This window comes from Eptesicus fuscus, chromosome 9 (genome assembly GCF_027574615.1).
Source record: "Eptesicus fuscus isolate TK198812 chromosome 9, DD_ASM_mEF_20220401, whole genome shotgun sequence".
In the NCBI taxonomy this organism is placed as follows: domain Eukaryota; kingdom Metazoa; phylum Chordata; class Mammalia; order Chiroptera; family Vespertilionidae; genus Eptesicus; species Eptesicus fuscus.
In genome coordinates, this window is record NC_072481.1 from 25,734,719 (window position 1) to 25,756,297 (window position 21,579).

The 21,579-nt window shown below is 51.7% G+C and overlaps 1 protein-coding gene across 2 annotated transcripts; it reads right to left on the bottom strand.

Annotated features, from left to right (window-relative positions):
• Positions 1-7,252: 7,252 nt before the first annotated feature.
• HPCAL4 (hippocalcin like 4) lies at positions 7,253-8,769 on the bottom strand. 2 transcript variants are annotated; one of them, XM_008151174.3, is made up of 3 exons: positions 8,602-8,769; positions 8,296-8,511; positions 7,253-7,450 (listed from the first exon to the last, which is right to left on the bottom strand). In XM_008151174.3, exons 1-3 carry the CDS (start codon positions 8,761-8,763, stop codon positions 7,253-7,255), a joined length of 576 nt encoding a protein of 191 aa, XP_008149396.1. In that variant the 5' UTR covers positions 8,764-8,769. The 2 variants fall into 2 exon arrangements, with proteins under 2 accessions (XP_008149396.1, XP_054577165.1); XM_054721190.1 differs by lacking the exon at positions 8,296-8,511 and having other exon boundaries at positions 8,602-8,763.
• Positions 8,770-21,579: the final 12,810 nt, after the last annotated feature.

Below are 21,579 nucleotides of genomic sequence, written 5' to 3' on the forward strand. Positions count from 1 at the left end.
CCGGGGTCTTGCTTTGACTGATATTATGCTGTAGACGTGATGTTATACAGTTCCCAAGCTTAAGCCTTCAGAGGCCTTGCAGGTTCCAGTTTGCCCTCTTAGGAGCCAGCTACTAGGTAAAGGTCTGGACTGTCCTGCGGAAAGTCCACAAGGTGAGGCAGAGAGGCCTGGAGGATAAGTAGGCAGTGGAGAACAGTAGTTTCCCCCGAGACTGTCAGCATCAGTTGCCAGACAAATGAGTGGGCCATCCGAGCTGTTTTAGCTCCAGCTCAGCTCCAGCGGGATGCTGCTGGATGAGTGGCCCCAGCCATGAAGCAGGAAAACCTCCCAGTTGAGCCCACAGAGTCATAAGAAAAATAAATTGTTGTTGTTTTAAGCCCTAAGTTTTGGGGTGGCTTGTCACACAACAATAAATAATGAAACTCTAGGAAGGGGTCAATTATTCTCAGGTGCCTCATGAAGGAGGAGGAGGAGGAAGAGGCGGAGGAGGAGGAGGAGGAAGAAATCACTTAGGAGATCATACAGGTGGTTACTTGGGTGGGAGTGAGCACCTGACCCAAAGGTGAGCCATCCCCATGCTGTCCAGTGAACTTTGACCTGTGTGGCCTGGGTTGAAAAGTTGATCTGGGCCAGATTCCTCTTTTTCAAGAATTTGGAATTGGGAAACAGGGCCTGGAAAGTCAAGAGTGGAAGCTGAGGATGCTGTGAAATGCAGTTGGCTTCCAAGAGACCTGGATGAGCCTTAGTGCGCTGTGAGCAGAAGGAGCGGTCAGCAGATAAAGATGGAAGAAGATGTGCAGAAGGGAGGAGGGACCCTACAAAAGAGGAGCCACCTCTGGTCCTGGCAGTTTCCCAAGTCCCAGTTGAGGCTCTGGCTAAAGTGCCCATCTCTAAACGTTCATATTCTCCACCTCACTTCAACAAATGCCTCCCTAAAAAGCTGGTGGCTATTGGTTTGTGGGTTTTTTAAAATATGTTTTTATTGATTTTTAGAGAGAGAGAGGAAGGGAGAGGGATGGAGAAATAGAGACATTCTGCTGCTTCCTGCACGTCCCCTACTAGGGATCAAGCCCACAACCCAGGCAGGCATGTGCCCTGACCAGGAATCGAACAGGTGACATCTTGGTTCCTAAGTGGATGCTCAACCTCTGAGCCACACCAGTGGGTGGTGTTTTTTTTTTTTTGTTATTGTTTGTTTGTTTTTACTAGCAACCTTTCCCACCTTCTTCTTCTAGTAACTGGCCCTGCCTCCCTGCCTCCCTGGTCATAGGAATAGGCATGTGGCCCGGGCCTGACCAACTGTAGAGCCCTATTTTCTTGGACACAGTGTTTAAACGAAGGATGAGCATGTGGCCCAGCTGAGTCACTCTGCCATACTCTTATATATGGGTGCTTGGAGACTTGGCTCTTTCTTCTCTGGGGCAATGTGATCTGGGAACCCTCCTTTCTCTGAGGCAGGTGAAAGATCATGGGGGATGCCCAGCTGGAGAGGACAATGAGGTCCCAGAGAGAAAAAAGCAGAAGCGGGGTGGGAGAGAAGGTACAATGTTGAGCCTCTGGATCCAGCAGAGCCTGAACTTCCCAATTACATGAGCCACTAAGCCTCTCTTTTTGCTTGAGCTTCTTTGATTTTGTTCATTTGCAACCCAAAGCCTCAACTAACGCAATCTCCTTTACGCGTTTGCCCAGCTCAGCTGACAGGGAATCGCATGATGAACTGTGTACACGTGAGGGGCCAACTGTTTGAGGTTTGGGAGGGCTTCACGGAGGAGAGCATTGAGAGGGAGAGGGACAATAGCTTGTGTACAGGTGCAGAAGCCTAAGCGATCCCTTAGGGAAATGGGGGGCAATTCAAGGGGCCTCAAATGCAGGGTGCAGGAGGGGGAGAGGGAGGAAGAACAGGCTTTTGAAGTCAGCAGGTGAAAGATCATGCAGGGCCTTGCGGGAGGTTGATACTGAGGGCAGGGGGGAGACTTCTGAGGAGTTGACATGGTCAGATGTGTGCTTTAGGGAGATCACTCTGGTTTCTTTGGGGCAGGCAGATGGTGCAGAGAGCAAGCCTGAGAGCAGGAGGTGGACTCACCTGGGCTAGAGATGATGAGGGTTTAGGGGAAGCTTTAAGGAGATGGTAATCCAGGGCCTATGCACGCCTAGACAGGAAGGAGACAGGACTCCCCATCCCCCCAATGTGGCTTCAGCCAGGAATGGCAGCCCCAGCTCTCAGACTTCTGAGTCACCTCCTTAGGTTCATGGTTGCCCTGAGGCCAGGTCAGCCTCCTTCCTCCGTCCTAATTGCTTCCTGCCAAGGCAGCTGGCCCCCTCCAAGCGTCCTTGAGAAAGCCCTTGTAAAAGCAACTGAGCATTTCAGAAGGAAGCAGGCACCAGCAGCTGCCACTGTCCCCAACCCCAGGCAGGGAACAGAGCCTCTCTGACTATTGAGGGGTCTTCTGAGAGGAACAGTTCACCACCAACTCCCATCCCCAATCCTTCCCACATCTGGGTCAGTGTAGGGGGTCTCGGGGCTTTGGGCAGGGGCTCCTGTGAATGGTGTAACAAACAAGTTATGCTCTACTCAACCTCTGCCCACCCTCCACGTGTCAACTGTGCATATGGCACGACAAGGCTGTGTTTGTTCAGAAGAAGGGGTATATTTTCCTAATTAGCCCGAAGGTGCCACCATGGTCTGGCTACATACTTATAGGGATGCTTCCACTCAGAGAGGATCCCTCTTCCTAATTAGTACATAGTGCACCACATGGACCATTGTAATCCTGGCTCATAGCCTCTCTCCCCACTGCCCACTCTCTGCTCATTTGGGCTTTAGTGATGCCTTCCACTGGGCAGAGGGAGAAGCTAAGCCCCACTATCTGTTGCCACCAGCTTCCTTCTCGGGGGAACTGCTCTGCCTGAAGACCCCACATATCAGCACCTGGTCTGGCCATAGGTGATTGGACCAAGGGGTCCCACCAAAAGCTAAGCTGAACCAATCAGATTCTTTTGCTTGAGAACTGGAACTAAGAGACACAGAGGGGCATTGTCATCTCGGATGAGTCTTGATACAGAGTTAGGATGCAGCCACTTTGTGTAGGGAAACCCAGGAGGTCTGGAGAGAAACCAAGAAAAAGATGCAAATATTGCCAAGGGGATAAGAGCCTGTGAGGCCCAGAGCAAAGAGAGAGGCCCATTCTTAGTTCTAGTTCATGAAGGCCCGGTCATTCTTGATCTTCCATCTTTAGGGTCCCTTGTAATCTGCTCACTCCTTTCTTTGAACTATCAAGTGGGTCTCTGTTTCATGTAACCGGGTCCTTGCTGGAATAAGGACCTCAGTCCTAAGGAGTTGCTGAGGTACTCCCACGGTGTGCGCTCCCCCTTCCCCTCACCCCAGCCCTATCCCAGCTTAGAGAAGAGCAGGAACCCTTGACACCGTCACACCTTTTATTCACTGTCAGTGAAAAAATACACACACACCACAGCACAGGGTTTGAACAGTGAGGGCAGTCACTGTGGGCGCAGCCAGGAGCAGCACATCCAGAGGGGACAGGGCCAGAGTGGTGAATGAGTTGGGAGCACCCCTGCGCCACCCATCCCCCCCGCCTGCCCCAGGCCTCAACACTCCCAGAGCCTCCACCAAGCAGGAAGGGCCAGACACCCTGGGAGGCCTGGTCCTGCCCCCACACTCTGGCAAAGGGACAAGAAAACCCTGAAAAATCTCAGAGAGAAAAATCCCATATTTTTCTGAGACTTCTCAATTGCAGGATTTGAATTTTTTTTCAAAACTGATGAATAAAATATGTAGAAAATATCTTCTTGCCCCCACAGTGATCTCTAAAGTCAGCACAAAGCCTCACCCAGGGTGGGTCTTCAGGAAATATTTGCTGCTTTAGTAAATTTTTGCATAAAAATTTACAGTGTCAGCTTACTACCTTGCCTAGAAACCCCAGGTATTCTCCCCTCCTCTCTCTCTCTCTCTCTCTCTCTCTTCTCTCTCTCTCTCTAGCAAAATGCATTTCTACCTCTAGGGACTCTGCCATTGTCAGGAAAAGATAAAGTTCCTTTGCTTATGGGCTTCCTTTTCCTTAATTTTCGATTTAAGGTAGGTTATGGAATCCTGACTATAGCTCAAAGGACTGGAGTGGCCATCTGAAGTAGCCCTTGTTGATGATTTTTAGAGATAAGAAGGCGCTCATCAATTGGACCAAAGATTGAATGAGGACAGAATACAGTTAGAAGATAGATTTGGAATCGTGCAATTCGGAGTTGCTGCAAGAAGATACAGAACTTCAAAGGAGAGTCTGGCTATATCAATGTTTTAACTGTCTGTATATTTTTGAGTCTATGTGAGTCATACTTCGATCTCTGCTAACCTTGTGCTCTGTGACAAGTCCCTCTCAGCTGGGGCAGAGATGGGAGGACTGCCTCTCTTCTCACAGCAGGGCCAGTGCTCTACCACAGGAGCTCCCAAGCAGCGTCCTTGGGACATCAGGAGCATGTGGGAGCAAGGCCTGGCCTGTCTGTGGCTCTTCCCATTAGCAAGATGGTGATCCCGGTCCCTGGCCTGGCATTATGTATTCAACACTGCTGGGTCTTTGGCCTCACCAGCAAATACCAGCCAGGGATATGTGTCCAAAAGCTTGGAGTGATCAAACATGCCCTCACAGGTAGGACTTGCCTACCAGCTGGGGGAAAACAAAAACAGTTCTCTTAGGGAGGAAGTTGATGCTAGAGACAGTGCAAGATGCTTCCAGGGTTCTGAGTCAGAGGCCTCCTAGGACAGCACTGATTTGTTAGCAGAGCTGCCCAGAACAGAAAACAAGATGCTCGAAAATGTGGGGGCTTCAACCAAGCTCCTGTTTCTTTTTGGAAGACCACAGCTCCAGGAACCTCTTAGCAGGAAGCTTGTAAAAGACCAAACTAACTTAGCTTGCCCCACAGTCAACCTCTGTACAACTCAGAGTCAAATAAATGAGTAGGGGAGAGACTCTGAAGGGAAGAACCTGCTTAGAGTCTTGGGTTCAAGTCTTGGCACTGTGCCACCTCCTGACTGTGCGTTTGCACAAGCGACTCCCCTTCTCTGTGCCTCGGTCTCCAAGTCTGGAGAAAGGAAATGGGAAATGAAATCCCCATTTCCCTAGGCTGTGAGCGTAGAATAAGATGGGGTAGATGGCAAGCCTTTGAAAGCCATGAAGTTCTGTGTGATTGGGAGTTGCGTTAGATTCAGCCTTTGGGGGATGGGAACCCCACTTGGTAAAAAGCCTTCCATTGGAAGTGTCAGCTGAGCCAGGCTATTGAGTATCTGGGGTGCTGACTGACAGCACAAGATACACCTAATGGCCAGCTCCTGAGAGCAATGGAACATCCTTTGAGGCATTACTGGATAAAAGCCTACTGGTTACTGCCTGAGGATGTGAATTCCCTAGCCTTGGTAATAGGCAGGTCATAGGCAGGATAGAAAGAGGTGGCAACCCAGTGGCCTTGCTACCTCCAAGAGCAGCAAGTAGGAAGGTCCAGTAGAGTTTTGGACCAACGGCCCGCATCCCCAAGAGCTTCCTCCTGCAGAGAGAGAGGACAGGTGAACACTCAGAAGTAAAAGACAAGCTTCCCTGCTTCCCTGCAGATACAACCTGCACCCCCAACTCAGCAACCATCCCCTGTCCCCACCCTGGGCTGATAGCACCTGTATACGAGACTGTTTCCACCAGCAGTTCAAGAGGAAATCAACTGTCACCGCACATGAAAGCTAATTTCTGATCACAAGTATAGGAGAGAGTAAAGTGAAAGACTTAAAGAAGCGAGATGAATTTTCTAGCAGTCAAAGCATGCAGCTGTGTAGCTCATGGATCCAAAATCGGAAAGCCGACATTGGAAAGCAAAGCCAGTGCACTTGGAAGATGACGAACTGCCTGCCCGATTTAGCATTTGGGGTTAGAACAAGCTTTTCAAATGGAGCATGCCCAGCACATTTTTAGGCATTTGGTCCGTAAATGCAGCCTGGCGCCTAAACAGTGGCCAGGTGGGCCTCCTCTCCTAGCTCCTTCCACTTCTGTGGCAGCGAAAGAACAAGCCCGTCCTTGAAACTAGACCAAATCCAGAAAGGAACTACCAGGATGTGGGAAATACACAGCCTCACTCCCAGCGAACCTTGTTTTTCTGTTTCTGAAGACAGCACCTGTCCAGAGTAAGTGTACAACAGAGTTGCTCACTGAATTGAAAAAGATCAGTGAAAAGGAAGCAGAAGAAGCTGCTGATGGCAACAGCTCAGGATTTAGCTTGATAAGAAAAAGTGTTTCCTGGTGAGTTTGGTGGTATTTCCCTCTTTTTTTTCTCTCAGCTCTTTTTCCCCATGAAAATGAGCATTTCTGTACTCATTTGATTATTTTATAAGAAATCAAGTAATATAAAGTATGTTTTAATACCCTAAACTAATAAAATTACTTTAGCTCCTTTGAAGGGTACTAAAAATATAGGTATTGCATAAATTTCAACTTTTCTTAAAACTTCCACGTACATGGTTCCTAGACTTCCAAACACTTCATTTATCTTTCTGCAGCTCTGCATAGAACGGAGTGGAAAGATTTAATAGTTCCTCTCTAACTAACCAGCCTTACCCACCCTGTGCTCAGCTGTGTTCAACGTCTCTGACCTCTGGAAGTCTGCCTCACTGTGTGAGCTTCCGAAGGGCACAGAATGTGTCTTGTAGACGACCACATCCTTAGCACCGGGAGGTGCCTGACCTTGAACAGGTGCTCAATAACTGTTAGCTGAAGAAAGGGCTGAATGAACGCTCCAAAGACAGGAGCCAAAAGGGCCAGGGAGAGTGGAGGGAACAGGGCAGAGACCACCTTTAAGGGATCTGGGTCCTTAATAAAGGACTGACCCGATTTGGCCCTTTAACTGGGGTGTGTGGAATCACATCTGATAAAATATAATCCCAGGAAGAACGGACTTTCAAAGCAGAACCCCAGCCTCCCTCCTTAACCCTGCCTGTAGGGGCAAAAGCTAACTCCCCTTTGCCCAGTGGATGTTAGTTCTGGGCCAAGACTGGAGGTGGGCCTAGACCACAGGATACCTGAAGATCTCTCTTTCCCAGGGTGAAGTGGTCCCCCAAAGATCTTGATTGAGGGGAGCAAGGGCTTGGGCAGAGGGGTGGGTGGGCCAGAGAGTGAGGCTTAGAGTACCTCTCCCCCTAGGGAAGGGCCAGCCAGAGAGATCATGGGGTTGGGAGGTGGCCCTGCCCCTCACCAGCCTTTGCTCTCTACTTCTGCATGTCACACTGCAGCAGCAGCACAATGGATGGGTCACTCTTGGCCGCCTCCTTGAACTCCTCCAGAGTAATCTGGTCATCCTTATCCTGGTCCATCTTCTTGAAGATCTTGTCCACACGCTGCTGGGGCGTGAGCCCATCCTGGTTCATGCGCATCATGATCACGGTGCCCACCATCTTGTAGATAGCCTGGTGAGGAACAGGGGGCAGGAGGATTGGGGGTGAGTGAAGGGGGTTTGGGAGTGGGCAGGGAGAACCTTGGGAAATGGTGAGGATGCTGGAAGGTGATGTGATGTATGATCGTTAAGACTGGATATTTAGTGAGCATCTCACACTAACATGTCTAAAACCCAACTCTTCACTTTCAGCCTGCTCCTCCCCAGGCATTCATTTCCTGTCTCAGGAAATAGCAAATTCATTCTTCTAGTTGTTCAAAAACCTTGACACTATTCTTGACTCTCCTTCTCTCATACCCACATCCAATCCTTCAGTGAATCTCGTCAGCCCTAATTTTGCAGTATTAATAAATCCCATATCCAACCACCTCCACTGACTGTTCCTCCATGGCTGTCACTTCCATCCGATCCTGCCTGGGCTGCTGCAGAAGTCTCCTAACTAGTCTCCTCGCTTCCCCTGAAAGCAGGAACTCTGAGCAGCGCCTGGCACATGACAGGCATTCAACACACATTTGTTGAAAGAACAACGAGCTAAAAGAACTTAGGCTCTGGAGTCAGACTCCCTGGATTTGGATCATGAACCACCACTTGCTCATCTGTAAAATGGGGTTTCTGATAGTACCTACCCTCTAGGGTTGTTGGGTAAAGGACTTAGCACAAGGCCTATCCAACCCCACGCCCCCAACCCATGCTAGGGGTCCTGGGAAGCGGGGTGGGAGGAGAGGTGGGTGCAGCGAGGACGCTCCTGAGGCCCGAGGAGCTGGCTGGAGAGGGCGGTGCCAGAGACGGGCCTGGCAGCGGAGACAGGGGGCGCGCCACCCCAGCACACCCCCGCCTCTCGGGTCCGCCCCAGCGCACCTCGATGATCTCCAGCATCTCCAAGCGCGTGATGCGCCCGTCGCCGTCCAGGTCGTACATCTCGAAGGCCCAGTTGAGTTTCTGCTCGAAGCTGCCGCGGGAAGTGACCGAAAGGGCGCAGATGAACTCCCGAAAGTCGATGGTGCCGTCGCCGTTCTTGTCGAAGGTGCGGAAAGCGTGCTGAGCAAACTTGGAGGCATCGCCGTAGGGGAAGAACTGAGGAGGGAACGCCGGGAGGGAGTTGGGGCGCCGCGACTGCCTGGCCTCCGTCCGGCCCGCCCCCCCACACGCCCCCGGGCCCCCCACCTTGATGTAGAGCTGCTGGAACTCCTCCAGGTTGAGGATGCCGCTGGGGCAGTCCTTCAGGAAGCCCTTGTACCACTGCTTCAGCTCCTGCTCGCTGAACTCGGTGTTCTGAACCAGGTCCTCCAGCACCTCTGGGGCCAGCTTGCTGTTGGTCTTCCCCATGGCGGGGCCTGGGGGACAGGCGCAAGCAGCGGTCCTCCAAGTCCCCGTAAAACAGGGGTCCTTGTCTCTACGACAGCTCCCTCCCATAACAGACCCACATTTCCACAGCCAGGATCCTTCCTTCCACAGCTGGTGGGGTATCCCTCCTCTCACCACCGCCCTCAACAAGCCCCATCTTCCTACACCTGGGCTCTATCCTTCACCCCGTCCCTTCCCATAGGCGCTCCTACCGCCCCTCTCCGCCCCTCCCCCAAAAAACTGGCTGCAGGTTTCCAGGATTTCTAGCCTTTCAGGTCTCCGCTCCCCTCCTTTTCACTGACAGGTGCTGCATGCCACAATCTTCATCCTCTCTTCTCCTGTTTACACCTTCCATAGCTCCCCACACCCATAGAATCGAGTCTTAATTCTCTCCTTGCTATTCAGAGCTTCCACACTCAGCCCTACCTGCTTCTGCAGGCTCCTCTCCTACCAGGGACCGGAGGCAGGCTCCTCCTATGTCCCCCTGACACCACCTCCCAACTTCTTCCAGCCTTCCAGGCCACCCCAGCAGGAAGCTTCTCTCCCTCTTTCTTCTGTACAAATACAAGTCCTAGCTAGTAGCACTGATGACCCTGTAGATTCTGCTTTTCGTTAGTTAGTTAGTTAGTTAGTTAGTTAGTTCATTCCCTGAGCATTTATTGAGGCTGGTTGTGTGCTAGGCCCTGTGCTAGACATGGGGATGAAGTAGACACAAGCCAACTTTCAGTAACTCATAATTAGGTCAAAGAGGTAGGTAGCAGCTGATTATAAAGGGCCTTCAATCCATGTCAAGAAGTTCAGCCTTTATCTGGAGGGGTTTTAAAGCAAGAGCTAGGAAGATAGCATTCCTTCCACAACTCTTACAGAATGCTTACAGTATGGCAAGTCCTGAACTAAGTGCTGGGAACCCAGGGAGAAGGAATGTGTTTCAGAATTTTTCCTTTGGTTACAGTGTGCAAGGTGACCTGGGTCAGGGAAGGTATGGAGAGCAGAGAGGGGCCTGCTGCATAGTTCAGATGAGAGATGATGACACCAGGGTAAGGAATGTGAAGAGATGGGGATGGACTGAGAACTGCCAGGAGTGGGCACTGGCAGGACTTGGGAACTGAATGGATGTGAGGGGGACGGAGGAGTTTAGGCAGATGTTCAGATTTGCGTTTGAGTGGATGGAGATGGTGTTGCTGAGAAGCAAGTTTGGGGCAGATGAAGAGTCAGTCCTCGGCTGGAACGTGAGCCCCTCGGGTAGCCTGTGCCAGAAGAAGTGTTTGCAGAGCAGGGTGCAACCCTCTCCAGGAAGCGTGGTCACAGTGATGCCCCACGGGGCCCTGGAGGAACACTCCTGTCGGAACTCCATGGGAGGAATGTCCCTCCAGAGCTTGAGTTTCCCAGGACATGGCCTGGGAGGTGACTTGGACCTGCTTGGAGTCTGGAAGGGCACCAGAATCCAATGGGGGGGGGGGGGGGCGGTGTAGCCTGCCATGAAGATACTCTAGGAAAGGAAGCCCTCGGCCGGAAAAAGGAATGCCCCTTTCACAGCCCACCCCAGGCCAGTGTGGCTTCTAGCTTTCCTGCTGAGAGCACCACAAACAACAGAGGTTGGTCTGTTCCATGACCCCTCCTTTGCTGCCTGACCTCCAGTTAGTTACAAGATATCTCTGGGCCTCAGATTCCTCCCATGGGCCATGAGGAAGATCAAGAGCAGTTGGGGTGGCTACATCCTCCCCTACCTACCACCCTCAGAGGATGAGAAATCCGGTATTCCCTCAGGAGAAGCCATGGAGGGGGTGCAGGCCACCTGCAGAAACCTGGAATTGTGAGGTTCAGAACAGTTGCACTGGGGCAAGAGGCAAGGACACTTCTGGAACACCATGGGCAGAAGGAGGTAGGCTCCTAGCCCAGCTGCCCCCTCCTCAAGTCCCAAGTACATTGAAGACTCAGGGTATCGTCAAGGAAGCTAGAGAACCCAGAGGTGGAAGTGTCTGATGGGGGAGGCAGAGCCTCCTCCGCTGTCTCCTGTGGATGTGTCTGCATCAGGTGCAGGGTGTGGGTGGGAGCATGTTAATGTATGAGATTGCAAGTCTGTCAGAGAGCACTGTCTGTCTGTCTGTGTGTCATAGTGTCTGTGTGCTCTCACCGTCTGCCCCTTTTCTCCTCCCTCCCACAATTCTGTGTCTCCTGGGCCATGCCTGTTCTTGGCCCCCATTTGGTCCCAGGCCCACCAAGGACTATGTCTTCAGCTCCTTTATCCTTATTCCCTCTATTGCTTTTAGATTGGTAGGTCAAAACTGGCAGTGCCCTTTAAGATCATCCCCTTATGTTAGTGAAAACCCAGAGAGAGGAGAAAACGAACTTGAGTGACACAGCAGGTCAGTGGAAGAGCTCAGATGAGCACCTAAGCTGAATCCATGCTACTGCCTGAACCACTCCCTCCAAATCATGGCTACTCTTAAACAATACAAGCCTTCTCCACTCCTACCCGCCTTTTGGGAAAAACCATAGCTCTGATCTCCCTCTTAGCCTCAGTGGAACCATCTTACTGAGCTCCAGGTCACAGTATCTGACACCCTTTGGAGTAGCCCACCAGCACCTCTAACCCAGTACATCTTCAACCTGTGCTGTCCTCTCTCCATCACTCCTTCCTTCCCTTGTCCCAGGGGGGAAATGCCATCTTAGTTATCTTTAGTTTTCCCTTCTCCTTTTGCCCTAGGTCCAACTTGCCACTAAATCCTATTGTTCCTTCTTTTTTTTTTAAAAAAAAAAGTTTTTATTGATTTCAGACAGGAAGGGAGAGGGAGAAAGAGATAGAAATATCAACGATAAGAGAGAATCACTGATTGGCTGCCTCCTACACAGCCCCCACTGGGGATTGAGACCGCAACCTGGGCATGTGCCCTGACTGGGAATCAAACCAGAACCTCCTGGTTCATAGATTGACACTCAACCACTGAGCCACACTGGTTGGGCTATTGTTCCTTCTTTTGAAGTGCTCCTGGAAACTTCATTATGTCCTTTCTCTCCCCTCAGTCAGGGCCAGGGGCACAGCCAAGGGGGCTGAGAGCCAGCTGGGGCACTTCGAGGCAAGCCATGCCTGTGGGCTCAACTGCCTCAGGGGAAGAGCCTTTCTTCTGATTCCTCTCCTCCGAGGGAATGTCTTCTCTGATTTTGCCCAGAAGTGCAATATAGGCTAGAGGGGGTCATGCCTACATGTCCCCTCAAACTCCAGAATCCTCTAGAATCTGGTGCCAAGGTGCCCACCTGTCTAGCCTCACCTCCAGCTCCTTCCCTCACAACTATATACTCCTTTCAAACCAAGCTTCTTACAGCCAGAACCTACCCCACCTATGGCTTAGCTGTTTTCCTCTCCCCTAATATCCTTCTCTCCTGGACTCACGCAGCTATAATCTGTCTGTAGGCCTGGCTGCAGCCCACTTCCTTATGATCAGCCTCCCCGCACTGGGACAGTGGACAATCAGCAGCATGAGGGCAGCATGGGGGCATGAGTAGACCCTGTGAGGCTGGGGAGTTGAGCCCCACAAGTATGTAGACCTCAGAGCTCTCTGAGCCTCCCCTGGTGCTCTAGAATTCTAGGATGGAGCCTGATTTAGGAGAAGCCTTTGCATTAAACCCTTGCCTGGGCCAGAAAAACGTTCTCCAGGCCTTTTTGCTCAATGGCAAAGAGCTTACCCGCTCCCAGTCCACTGTGGAGAGGCTCAGAGAGTGAGAGAAGTGCTTTTCCCTTTGTCCCTGAGTTTGCCCCCTTGTAGCTGCCCCACACGGAATTCTCGCTCTGTTCCTCTGTGGCTGCACCTAACCACCCTGCGGAGACCTGGGGGTGGTGCCTGGAACCCAGCGATGTTCAGTGAATGCTCCTTGGTGGGTTACATGAGACGGGCAGAACCCACTTCTTCCTCTGAAGAATGGCCTCGGGCTATTTTATCTGTGTTCTGCCATTGCACCAACTTCAGAGACGATGGAAGCCAGACCTGACGATAGGAAGGGTTCACCCGAGGTAAAGTAGAGCCCATCAGCAGCAAGGCAAAGGCCAGAATGCACTGGGCCTCGTTCTGTTGGTGCTGTAGCCCTGCTGCGTGCGCAGGCTCCTCTGCTTTACCTCTTGCGGGCGGCCCTCCAGCTGCAAAGGAGCTGGCACAGGGCCATGCACAAAGCTGCTGCTCCCTGTGCCCAGAAGCTTCTTCCAGAGGGCAGGGCTCAGGGTTGTGGGCTTCAGATGGGAAGGTGGCAGTAGGGTGGGAGGGACTGAGGGATGCAATAATCCCACACCCTCACCCAGCTTCAGAGAAACTGGTGCTGAGACGGTTGCCATGGTGACAACAGCTCCCTGGTCAGGAGATTTTTCTCTCTTTCCTCTCCTTCATTTGCTCTTCTCCAAGCAGCAGCCATAGAAGCAGCAGCTTCTCTCTCTCCTTGTTACTGAGAGGCAGGGCATGATAAACAAAGGATGGGCCCTGCGGACCACCTCTACCTTGGAGCTGTCCATGCATGTAGGCTGCTGGTCTAGGAGGGACTCCCAACAGCAGAAAGGGGGCCCAGGCCTGGTGAGGGGGTCACCTTGACCTAGGCCTTGGTAAGAAGCAATGTCCCTTCTCTGAGGACTAACCCCTCCCCTCCAGGCCTCCTCTCTAAAAACACCTCCATGGTTCAGGGAGAGAGGGGAAGGGTCCTGTTTTCTCCTAATCAGCCATAGAACCAGAGTGCGTCACTGTTGGGTGGCCATTCAAGATCCTCTCATTCAGTCCACCCTCGGTCCTGACCCCTTCCCCATTTCACAAAGGATCAGCGAGGGAAGGGACTTGGCCAAAGTCAGACAGCACTGAGTCAGACAAGATCTGAACCAGCTCTCCTGCCCTCCAGGCTCAGGTCACCTTAGGGAAAGGAGCGACACAGTCCACATGGAGCTTTGGCACAGTCCCTGCAGAGCGGCAGGAAGACAGGACTCAGAGGGAGGGAGTGGGTGCCAGGAGGCCAGGGAGGGTACAAATTCGACAGATATTTGAGAGGAAGAAGGAGAGGACTTGGTGCTTCGGCTGTAAGGGGTGAGGGGAATGGAGGAGGCTGGGACCTTGGTTGCAGTGACTGACAGGTAGGTAGGGGTGGTCTGCTGGGGATTGGAGTCCCTGGTTCAGCCTCCAACCAGGATGAAAAGACCAAACATGGGGCCTCCGCCAGTTCTGAGACCTTGGTGAGGAGGCACTGTTGAAAGTGTTGTCAAGAGAAAGGGGGAGGGAGGCTGGGTGTTTTGGGGAGGGGGCTGAGCTGCTGGTGGGGCTGGGTGATACGGATCGAGGTTATCTATGGAGGTGGGCGGTTGCCATGGGACTGGGTGGACTATCTATCTCCAAAGGAGGGAGGTTGACTGGTGCCTCCTCTGGTGCCAACAACACTGCACCCCCAGGTATGCGTGTGTGTGTGTGTGTGTGTGTGTGTGTGTGTGTGTGTGTTGGGGGCCAGAGCAGTGGTTGTTTTTACCTGAACTGCGAATAAGGAAGCAGCTCTGCCTCCCTTCCTGGGATCCATGGGGCCTGGACTTGGGTGGGGGGCACCCCCCCCCGCCCCCCCCACCAGATGCTGCCGCCTATGGCAGAACCTGCGGCCAGGGAAATGAACCAGAGAGGGCAGGAAACGAGACTGGGAATGGAGAGTGGAGGGGGAGGGGACAAGGGCCTCCGCCCAGCTCCGCCCAGCCCCGCCCGCGTTACCTGGGGCCGCTCGCCGGGTCGCCGGATGGCTCCGAGCCTCAGCTGGACTCGGGGATCGAGATTGGCTCGTGGGTTGGCGGCCAGGTTCCCCAAGATCCGCGCTGAAGCCGCCTCCCAGCTCCGGTATCACTGGTGTCTCTCGGAGGCGACACGATTTGCATAAGCCCCACCTCACCCGGCGCAGGTTTGGCGTGATTGGCTCCGCTGGGGCGGAGTGGCAGGCGCGGCTTCAGGTGGGGACCCGGCGGCCAGCGAGGCCCGGCCGCAGGAGCGCACCCCGCCCGCCCGCGCGCGCGGACCTTCCTGGGAGCCGCGAGGAAGGGGGAGGGCTGCACCCCATCTGCACCGCGCCCCGAGGCTCAGACCCCGGGCCACGATCTGGGGTGAAAAGTGTGGACGATTGAAGTGGATTCGCAAAAACAACCGCACGGTTGCTGTGGAAACGGGAGAGCCACAGCCGAGTTTCTAAACCTTCCCTTCCGGGGCCTCAGCGGGGGTGGGCTGGAAGAGGGGCTGAGTCACAGTATGGGACCCCCTCCGGAGCCCACCCGGACCTGGAGGAAGGCGCCACGGGGCGGAGTGGGGAAGGGGAGAGAGAGATGGCGGTCCGCAGCTCAGGCCTTGGCATCACCCCTGCAGCACGCACTCTCCCCTCGCGCGGTGGGACAGGACGGAGGGCGGTGGGCGCGGAGAACACAGTCCAAATGGCCAAGTACCCCACCTCTCGCCGCCCCTGGCCGTGGGCTCCCGAATCCCAAGCCCTGCCCAGACAGCCTTCCTTATTCTTACGGACCCCTCTCGGGAATCTTCCCCCAAAGGATCCCTCTTTCTAGCCCAAAGACCCCCCTCCATGCCCCACCCTCCCGTCTTCCCGTCCCGTAGTCGGAGCCGGTCCCCAGCCGCCGCCAGTCTCCAGCCTCGGATGTTGACACAAGCCCAAGGCGGTTTATACTGAGCGGGTCTGGAAGGTTTCAAGGGCCCAGGAACACCTCTTCCCAGCACTTGGGGGTCTCCCCTAAGCCTGGCCGGGCCGCCCTAACTGCACTGGCGGCTGAGAACTCCCGATCCAAGGCTGTGGGAAAGAACCCTTTTTTCCTAAATCGGGGGCGAATGGGGAGCAGATAGCCTCCAGCTGGGCCACGTGCGGGGAAGGGATTTCTAGGCATCTGTCACAAGTGGGGCGAGGCGTCTGGGGATTGGTCCAATGGGAGCGGGGATGCTATAGAGCTGCGGGGAGCGCGGGGCGGGGGACGATAGGGGGGTTGAAGAGCTGCAGGCCAAGAGTGGAGGGAAAGCTTCTCTGGCTGGTCCCGGAAACTCCCAGTCCAGGCTCACTGGGGAGCAACCAGTGGTGATCTCCCTCTCCCTCTCCCTCTCCCTCTCCCTCTCCCTCTCCCATTCCTCCTTGATCACGTTTTGCTGTACCCATTCTGGCTGCAGGCTGTCTTCTCTCTGAGTCCCAGGCAGCAACAGAGCCCTAGCTGGGGCTCCCGTTAGCAGGCGTGTCCCTGCCCTCCTGGCCATTTGGGGTTTGTCTGGTGACTCCCCAGGGACAGGTGAGCACCTCTCTGCTCTGGGCTCTGGGGACCCTAGAGGTGGCCAGAACTCGACCCTGCTCACAGACAGCCATACCCCAAGGCCTAAGGAAGTGGGAGAGGCAGCAGGGGATGCTGAAAGTGGTATCTGAAACTCCTTGGGTCCCACTCTTTGCCAGTGACCCACCACACATGACCTTGGGCAAGATACTTCTCTCTCTCTGGGCCTCCCAGTCTGTAAAATGTGCAAACTGGCCCAGGAGTCCCTGAGGAGCAGGAAAAGAGTTTCAACTAGCAAGGTGGAGAAAGACTGCCGCCCTAAACAGAATTGTGTGGGCATGAATCTGAGTGCTCCACTACACTAGTGAGCTCCTTAACCATAACTAACATAATCGAGAGTGTCCTTTGTGTCAGGAGTTATCCTAACACTTTATACATACTATTTAATTTTTTCCTCTTAAGAACTCTGTGAAGCAGATACTATTATTACTCCCATTTGACAGATGAGGAAATTGAGGCTCAAAGGAGTTAAGTGACTAGCCCAAGTTCACATAGCTAGTAAAACTCATAGCTGGGATTTTGTTTAAATATACTTTTATTGCCCTAACCAGTTTGGCTCAGTGGATAGAGTGTCAGCCTGTGTACTGAAGGGTCCCAGGTTCAATTCTGGTCAAAGGCATGTACCTTGGTTGCAGGCACATCCCCAGTAGGAGGTGTGCAGGAGGCAGCTGATCTATGTTTCTCTCTCATTGATGTTTCTAGCTCTCTATTCCTCTCCCTTTCTCTCTGTAAAAAATAAAATAAAATTATTATATATATATATATATATATAATTGATTTCAAAGAGGAAGGGAGGAGAGAGATAGAAACATCAATGATGAGAGAGAATCACTGATTGGCTGCCTCCTGCACACCCCCTGCTGGGGACCTAGCCAGCAATCCGGGCATGTGCCCTTGACCAGAATCGAACTCAGGATCCTTCAGTCTGCAGGCTGACACTCTCTCCACTGAGCCAAACCAGCGAGGGCAGAGCTGGGATTGGAGCCCAAGTAGTCTGGCTCCCGAGCTTACAATCCTAGCCAGTACATATACTGCCTTCAAGTTCTTATGGGAAGGGACCTTGGCTTGGAATACTCTCTCTGATTCTCCAAGGCATTAGAAAAGCACAGTCCAGGCTCCTGGGAGCAGCTGCTCTGTCTCAGCCAACAAGGCCTGGGATTCCAGCAGTGGCAGTGGAGCTGGTAGCAGCGAACACAGGGAGACGTGCTCCTGACCCGAGTGCTGTGTGTGGCTTCTCCTGTCAACCCCACCCTGGCCTTGGAATTTCGCGTGGGACCCAGGACTCCCAGGTAAGCAGGGGAAGGAAGAAGGCAGGGGCAGTTGGTGACGCAGGATATATTGGTCCTGCTCTGACTCTTTAAACCAGGCAGGACCACCCATGCAGCCTCACCCATGAATCATCTCGGGGCCTGTGACTGTTTCTGAGCTGCCAGTTATAACTCATCTTCACCTGCTCATAGTACCTGAGACCCTGATCTTGATCCTGCCTCTGCTCTTTACGTTCGATGTTTACTACAATAACGGCTGGCACTGACTGAGCTACTTCTCTATGTACCAGACTCTCTGCCAAGTCCTTTACCTGCATCAACTCAGTCCCAGAGATGACCTCTGCCAGGGGTGATATTAAAAATATCTAACCACCATCTTCAGGCATGGCATTACCTGATGCCTGGCCTTAGGGCTAGGTAAAGGACTTAGCATGACTCTGTTTTGCCAGGAGGGACACTTTGGAAGTGGATCAAGGGGAGCAGATAGGAGAAAAGCTAGGGAGATAGAGGGCCCATGGGCTACTAATAACTATTTACTAGTCAATTGGGAAGTATTTTGATGTTTTAGCAACCAGTTCAGCCGTACACGTGCATGGGGCCTGATTTGCAGCCCTGGTATCATTGCCTCATTTCACAGCAGTGGATGGAGGCTCAGAGAGGTTAGAGAGCTTGTGCATAGCAACAGAGTTGGGATGCCAACCTGGGTCTGACTCTTAACCACTGACTGACCTATGATCCTGAGCAGGGGCCGTGTCCTAGAACAGAGCCGGGGTTCCCCCTTTCCTGCAGCTAAAGGCTGAGCCAGAGGAAACAGGTTTACGGTCTGGAGCGCTGTTGTGGCCTTGTTGTTCTCAGACTTGGAGCCTTGGCAACATCTGCTCCACATTGTGGAAGGAGCAGGCCCTGCAGAGTGAGGGCAGAGTAGGCTGCAGGAAAGAAGGACAGTGTGGCTGTGTGGGTGGCCCTAAACAGGTGCAAGAAGAGCCCTAACCGGTTTGGCTCAATGGATAGAGCATTGGCCTGCGGACTGAAGTGTCTCAGGTTCGATTCCAGTCAAGGGCATGTACCTTGGTTGCAGGCACATCCCCAGTAGGAGGCGTGCAGGAGGCAGCTGATCGATGTTTCTCTCTCATCAATGTTTCTAACTCTCTATCCCTCTCCCTTCCTCTCTGTAAAGAATCAATAAAATATATTTTAAAAAAATAAAAAGGTGCAAGAAGGGAATTGAGCCCAGTAGGGTTTTCTATGAGGGCAGAGGTCTGCGGTCAGAGGCTACTTCAATTTGCTCCAACAAAGTGCAAGCGTTCCTCCTCTTGTTGGTCCCAAATTGTGTCTTTATGATGGATAATGCCTTCCTGACCCCCTCCCTGGGTTTCCTCAGCCATGGCTAGTGCAGTCTGGTGACAGCTGGAATTCCTCTGGGTCCTAGATATTTCACAGTCTTCTTGGAGTCTGTGAGAGAGTGAGATCACCAGCTTTGGGCTCCTTCCCTTTTTCCTATTGGCTAAGCAGGATTTTTTTAAAAAAAAATTCCAAAATAGAAATCTCTCTATTATCTTTTTTGTTTGATTGTTTGGTTGGTTAATACATGGTGGCTAAAAAAATAAATAAATAAAAAATTATACAGAGCGAGTAGAAGTTCCCCATAATTCCTCCCTTGAGCATCACCTGCAGAGAACCTGTGCTTTTGTCTGCCCTGCCTTCTTTCTCCCGCTGCTGCTGAAGCCTATAGTGAAGTGGGGTAAGGGCACAGACTCTGGAGCCAGGCTGCCTGGCTTTGCATCCAGCAACAGGCAGGTTACTTTGCCTCTCCGTGTCTCAGTTTCATCCTGTGCAAAATAGGGAAGACAATAATAACAGTACCTATTTCAAAGGGCTACTCTGAGGATTCAAACGAGTTAACATATGCTTTGGGGAAGGACCCAGCCTGGATGGTATAAGTCTTGGGGGACTATCAATCCAGGTGTCCTGCCTTCCTGTGAACAAAGGTTGAGCATGAGACTTAAGTCAAGGCTAAATGGACTCCCTTTTCCTCTTTCATCCTCTCTTTCCCACACTAATCTGAATCTTCAGTAAAGCGATTCAGGGGTAGTAGATGGTTAGTGCTGGCTTATTATAGGGCAGAGCTCTGATGATGCCACTGTCCATCACTCCTGCTATCTGAATTCCCAGAGACCACTCGGGTACACGTCCTTTCCAAGACCTGTTTCTTCTGCTTTTTCTTTAGTTCTGGGAGCCTCTGCACATCTCTCACCCTACATTTCTTTTCTTTCTTTTTTTCCTTAAGTTATCTAGAGGTGATTTCTGTTTGCTTGCAGGAAACACATGAGTTTGACACATTTCTCTAACATTTATGACTCTTGGCTGCAAGTGACAGAAAGTCTAGCCCACAATGGGCTAAGCAAGAAGAGTAAGTAGTGGCTCAAGTAAGAGGAAACCTAAGGGGGAGACTGGACTTTAGGGATAGCTTGAGAAATCAATGTGATTGATGTGTGACCTCTTTCCAGGTCTTTGTTCTCCTGAGTTGACTTCATTCTTGGGATCCACATAAAGGCAAGTACTGCCATCATCTCCAGGCCAACATACTCTCGGGTGAGAGTCCCACAGAAAGGAAGAGAGCTTCTCTTCCCCAGCGCAGCCAGTCAGGATCCTGTGCTGGTTCTCACTGGCTTGATTCGGGATCCATGCTAAGCTCAGAATAAATCACTATTTACAGGGGAATACAGTGCCCTGATTGGTCATGGCTGAGTCACTTACCCCTAGAACTGAGAGATAAGAACTCCTCCCAGAGAATGTGTACCCAGAGTAGGGAAAGTGGGTCTTCCTACCAAGGAAAACATACAAACCATACTTATCAGGGTGCTGACAGGAAACTGATAGCACTCATAGAACTGAAGATAGATCAATGAAAGAACTATTTACAGATATGGGCAGGGTTGAGGGAAATCAACAAGGTATGGTCAAGTGCCGAGGGGCTAGCACCAGTAAACACTAGGCCTTAAGGGGCCAGGAGCTGGAGCAGAGTTGTTGTACGAGAGAGCCTTCCAGTGGGAGCCCTGGACTTTGGTAAAGGAACACAGCCATTGCCAGCATACAGCCTGGTAGAGAAAGACTGAGGGTGGGTGGAATAAATACCTTGACCTCCTTCTATACCCATGTGCCTTTCTCTTAGTTGGGTTTTCCATTAGACAAACCCAACTGGAAATTAGAAGGCAAAGAAACCCAGCCGGTGCAGTTCACAAGTCAGCCTCATGGGAACAGCATGGAGAGGGTAGAGAGTGGAGGCAAGCCGAGAACAAACCTATTGGGGCTAGATAATGTCTATATCTACATACCTGCAGCTGTATCTATTTCCAAGAGCTACTTTGTGTGTGTGTGTGTGTGTGTGTGTGTGTGTGTGTGTGTGTGTGTGTGTTTTAATATTTTTATTGATTTCAGAGAGAAAGGGAGAGGGGAGAGAAATAGAAACATCAATGATGAAAGAGAATCATTGATCGGCTGCCTCCTGCACACCCCTCACTGGGGATCTTACTCACATGTGCCCTGACTGGGAATCAAACTGTGATCTCCTGGTTCATAGGTCAATGCTCAACTACTGAGCTACACCAGCTGGGCTCTAAAAGCTACTTTGAACTCTATCTATCTATCATCTATTTATCTATCTATCTATCTATCTATCTATCTATCTATCTAGATATATATACCCACATTACATATATGTTTATAAAAGATCAATCTAGTATATATCCAAGTGCACAGACTTTCAAGTTAGACAGCCCATGGACAAGTTAGTTAACCTCTCTGCAATTCAGTTTCCTAGTTGGTCAAGGGGAATAATAAAAATAATTACTTGTTATGTGAGGATTCAATGAGGATAAAGTGCTTAGCAAGGTGCCTAGCACAAGTAGCACTATATTCACATAAATATATAAGTCACGGTTAAGGCGCTATGTTAGTTGGGGCAAAGGCTAAGCTGCTGTAAAAAATAGATACAAACATACAATAACTCAAATGCAATAGAAGTCTATTTCTTGTTTATGCACATTCCAAATCGGTGTCAGATTGATGGATGGCTCTCCTTCTTACAGGGATTTGGGACTGAGGTTCTTTCTACCTTGCGGTTCTATCATTCCCCAGGGGCTCCAGCCAGTGACAAGGAATTGAGTGGAGGAAGCTGCAAGTGGCTCACACCACTTCCTTTCACATACCAGAGAAAAC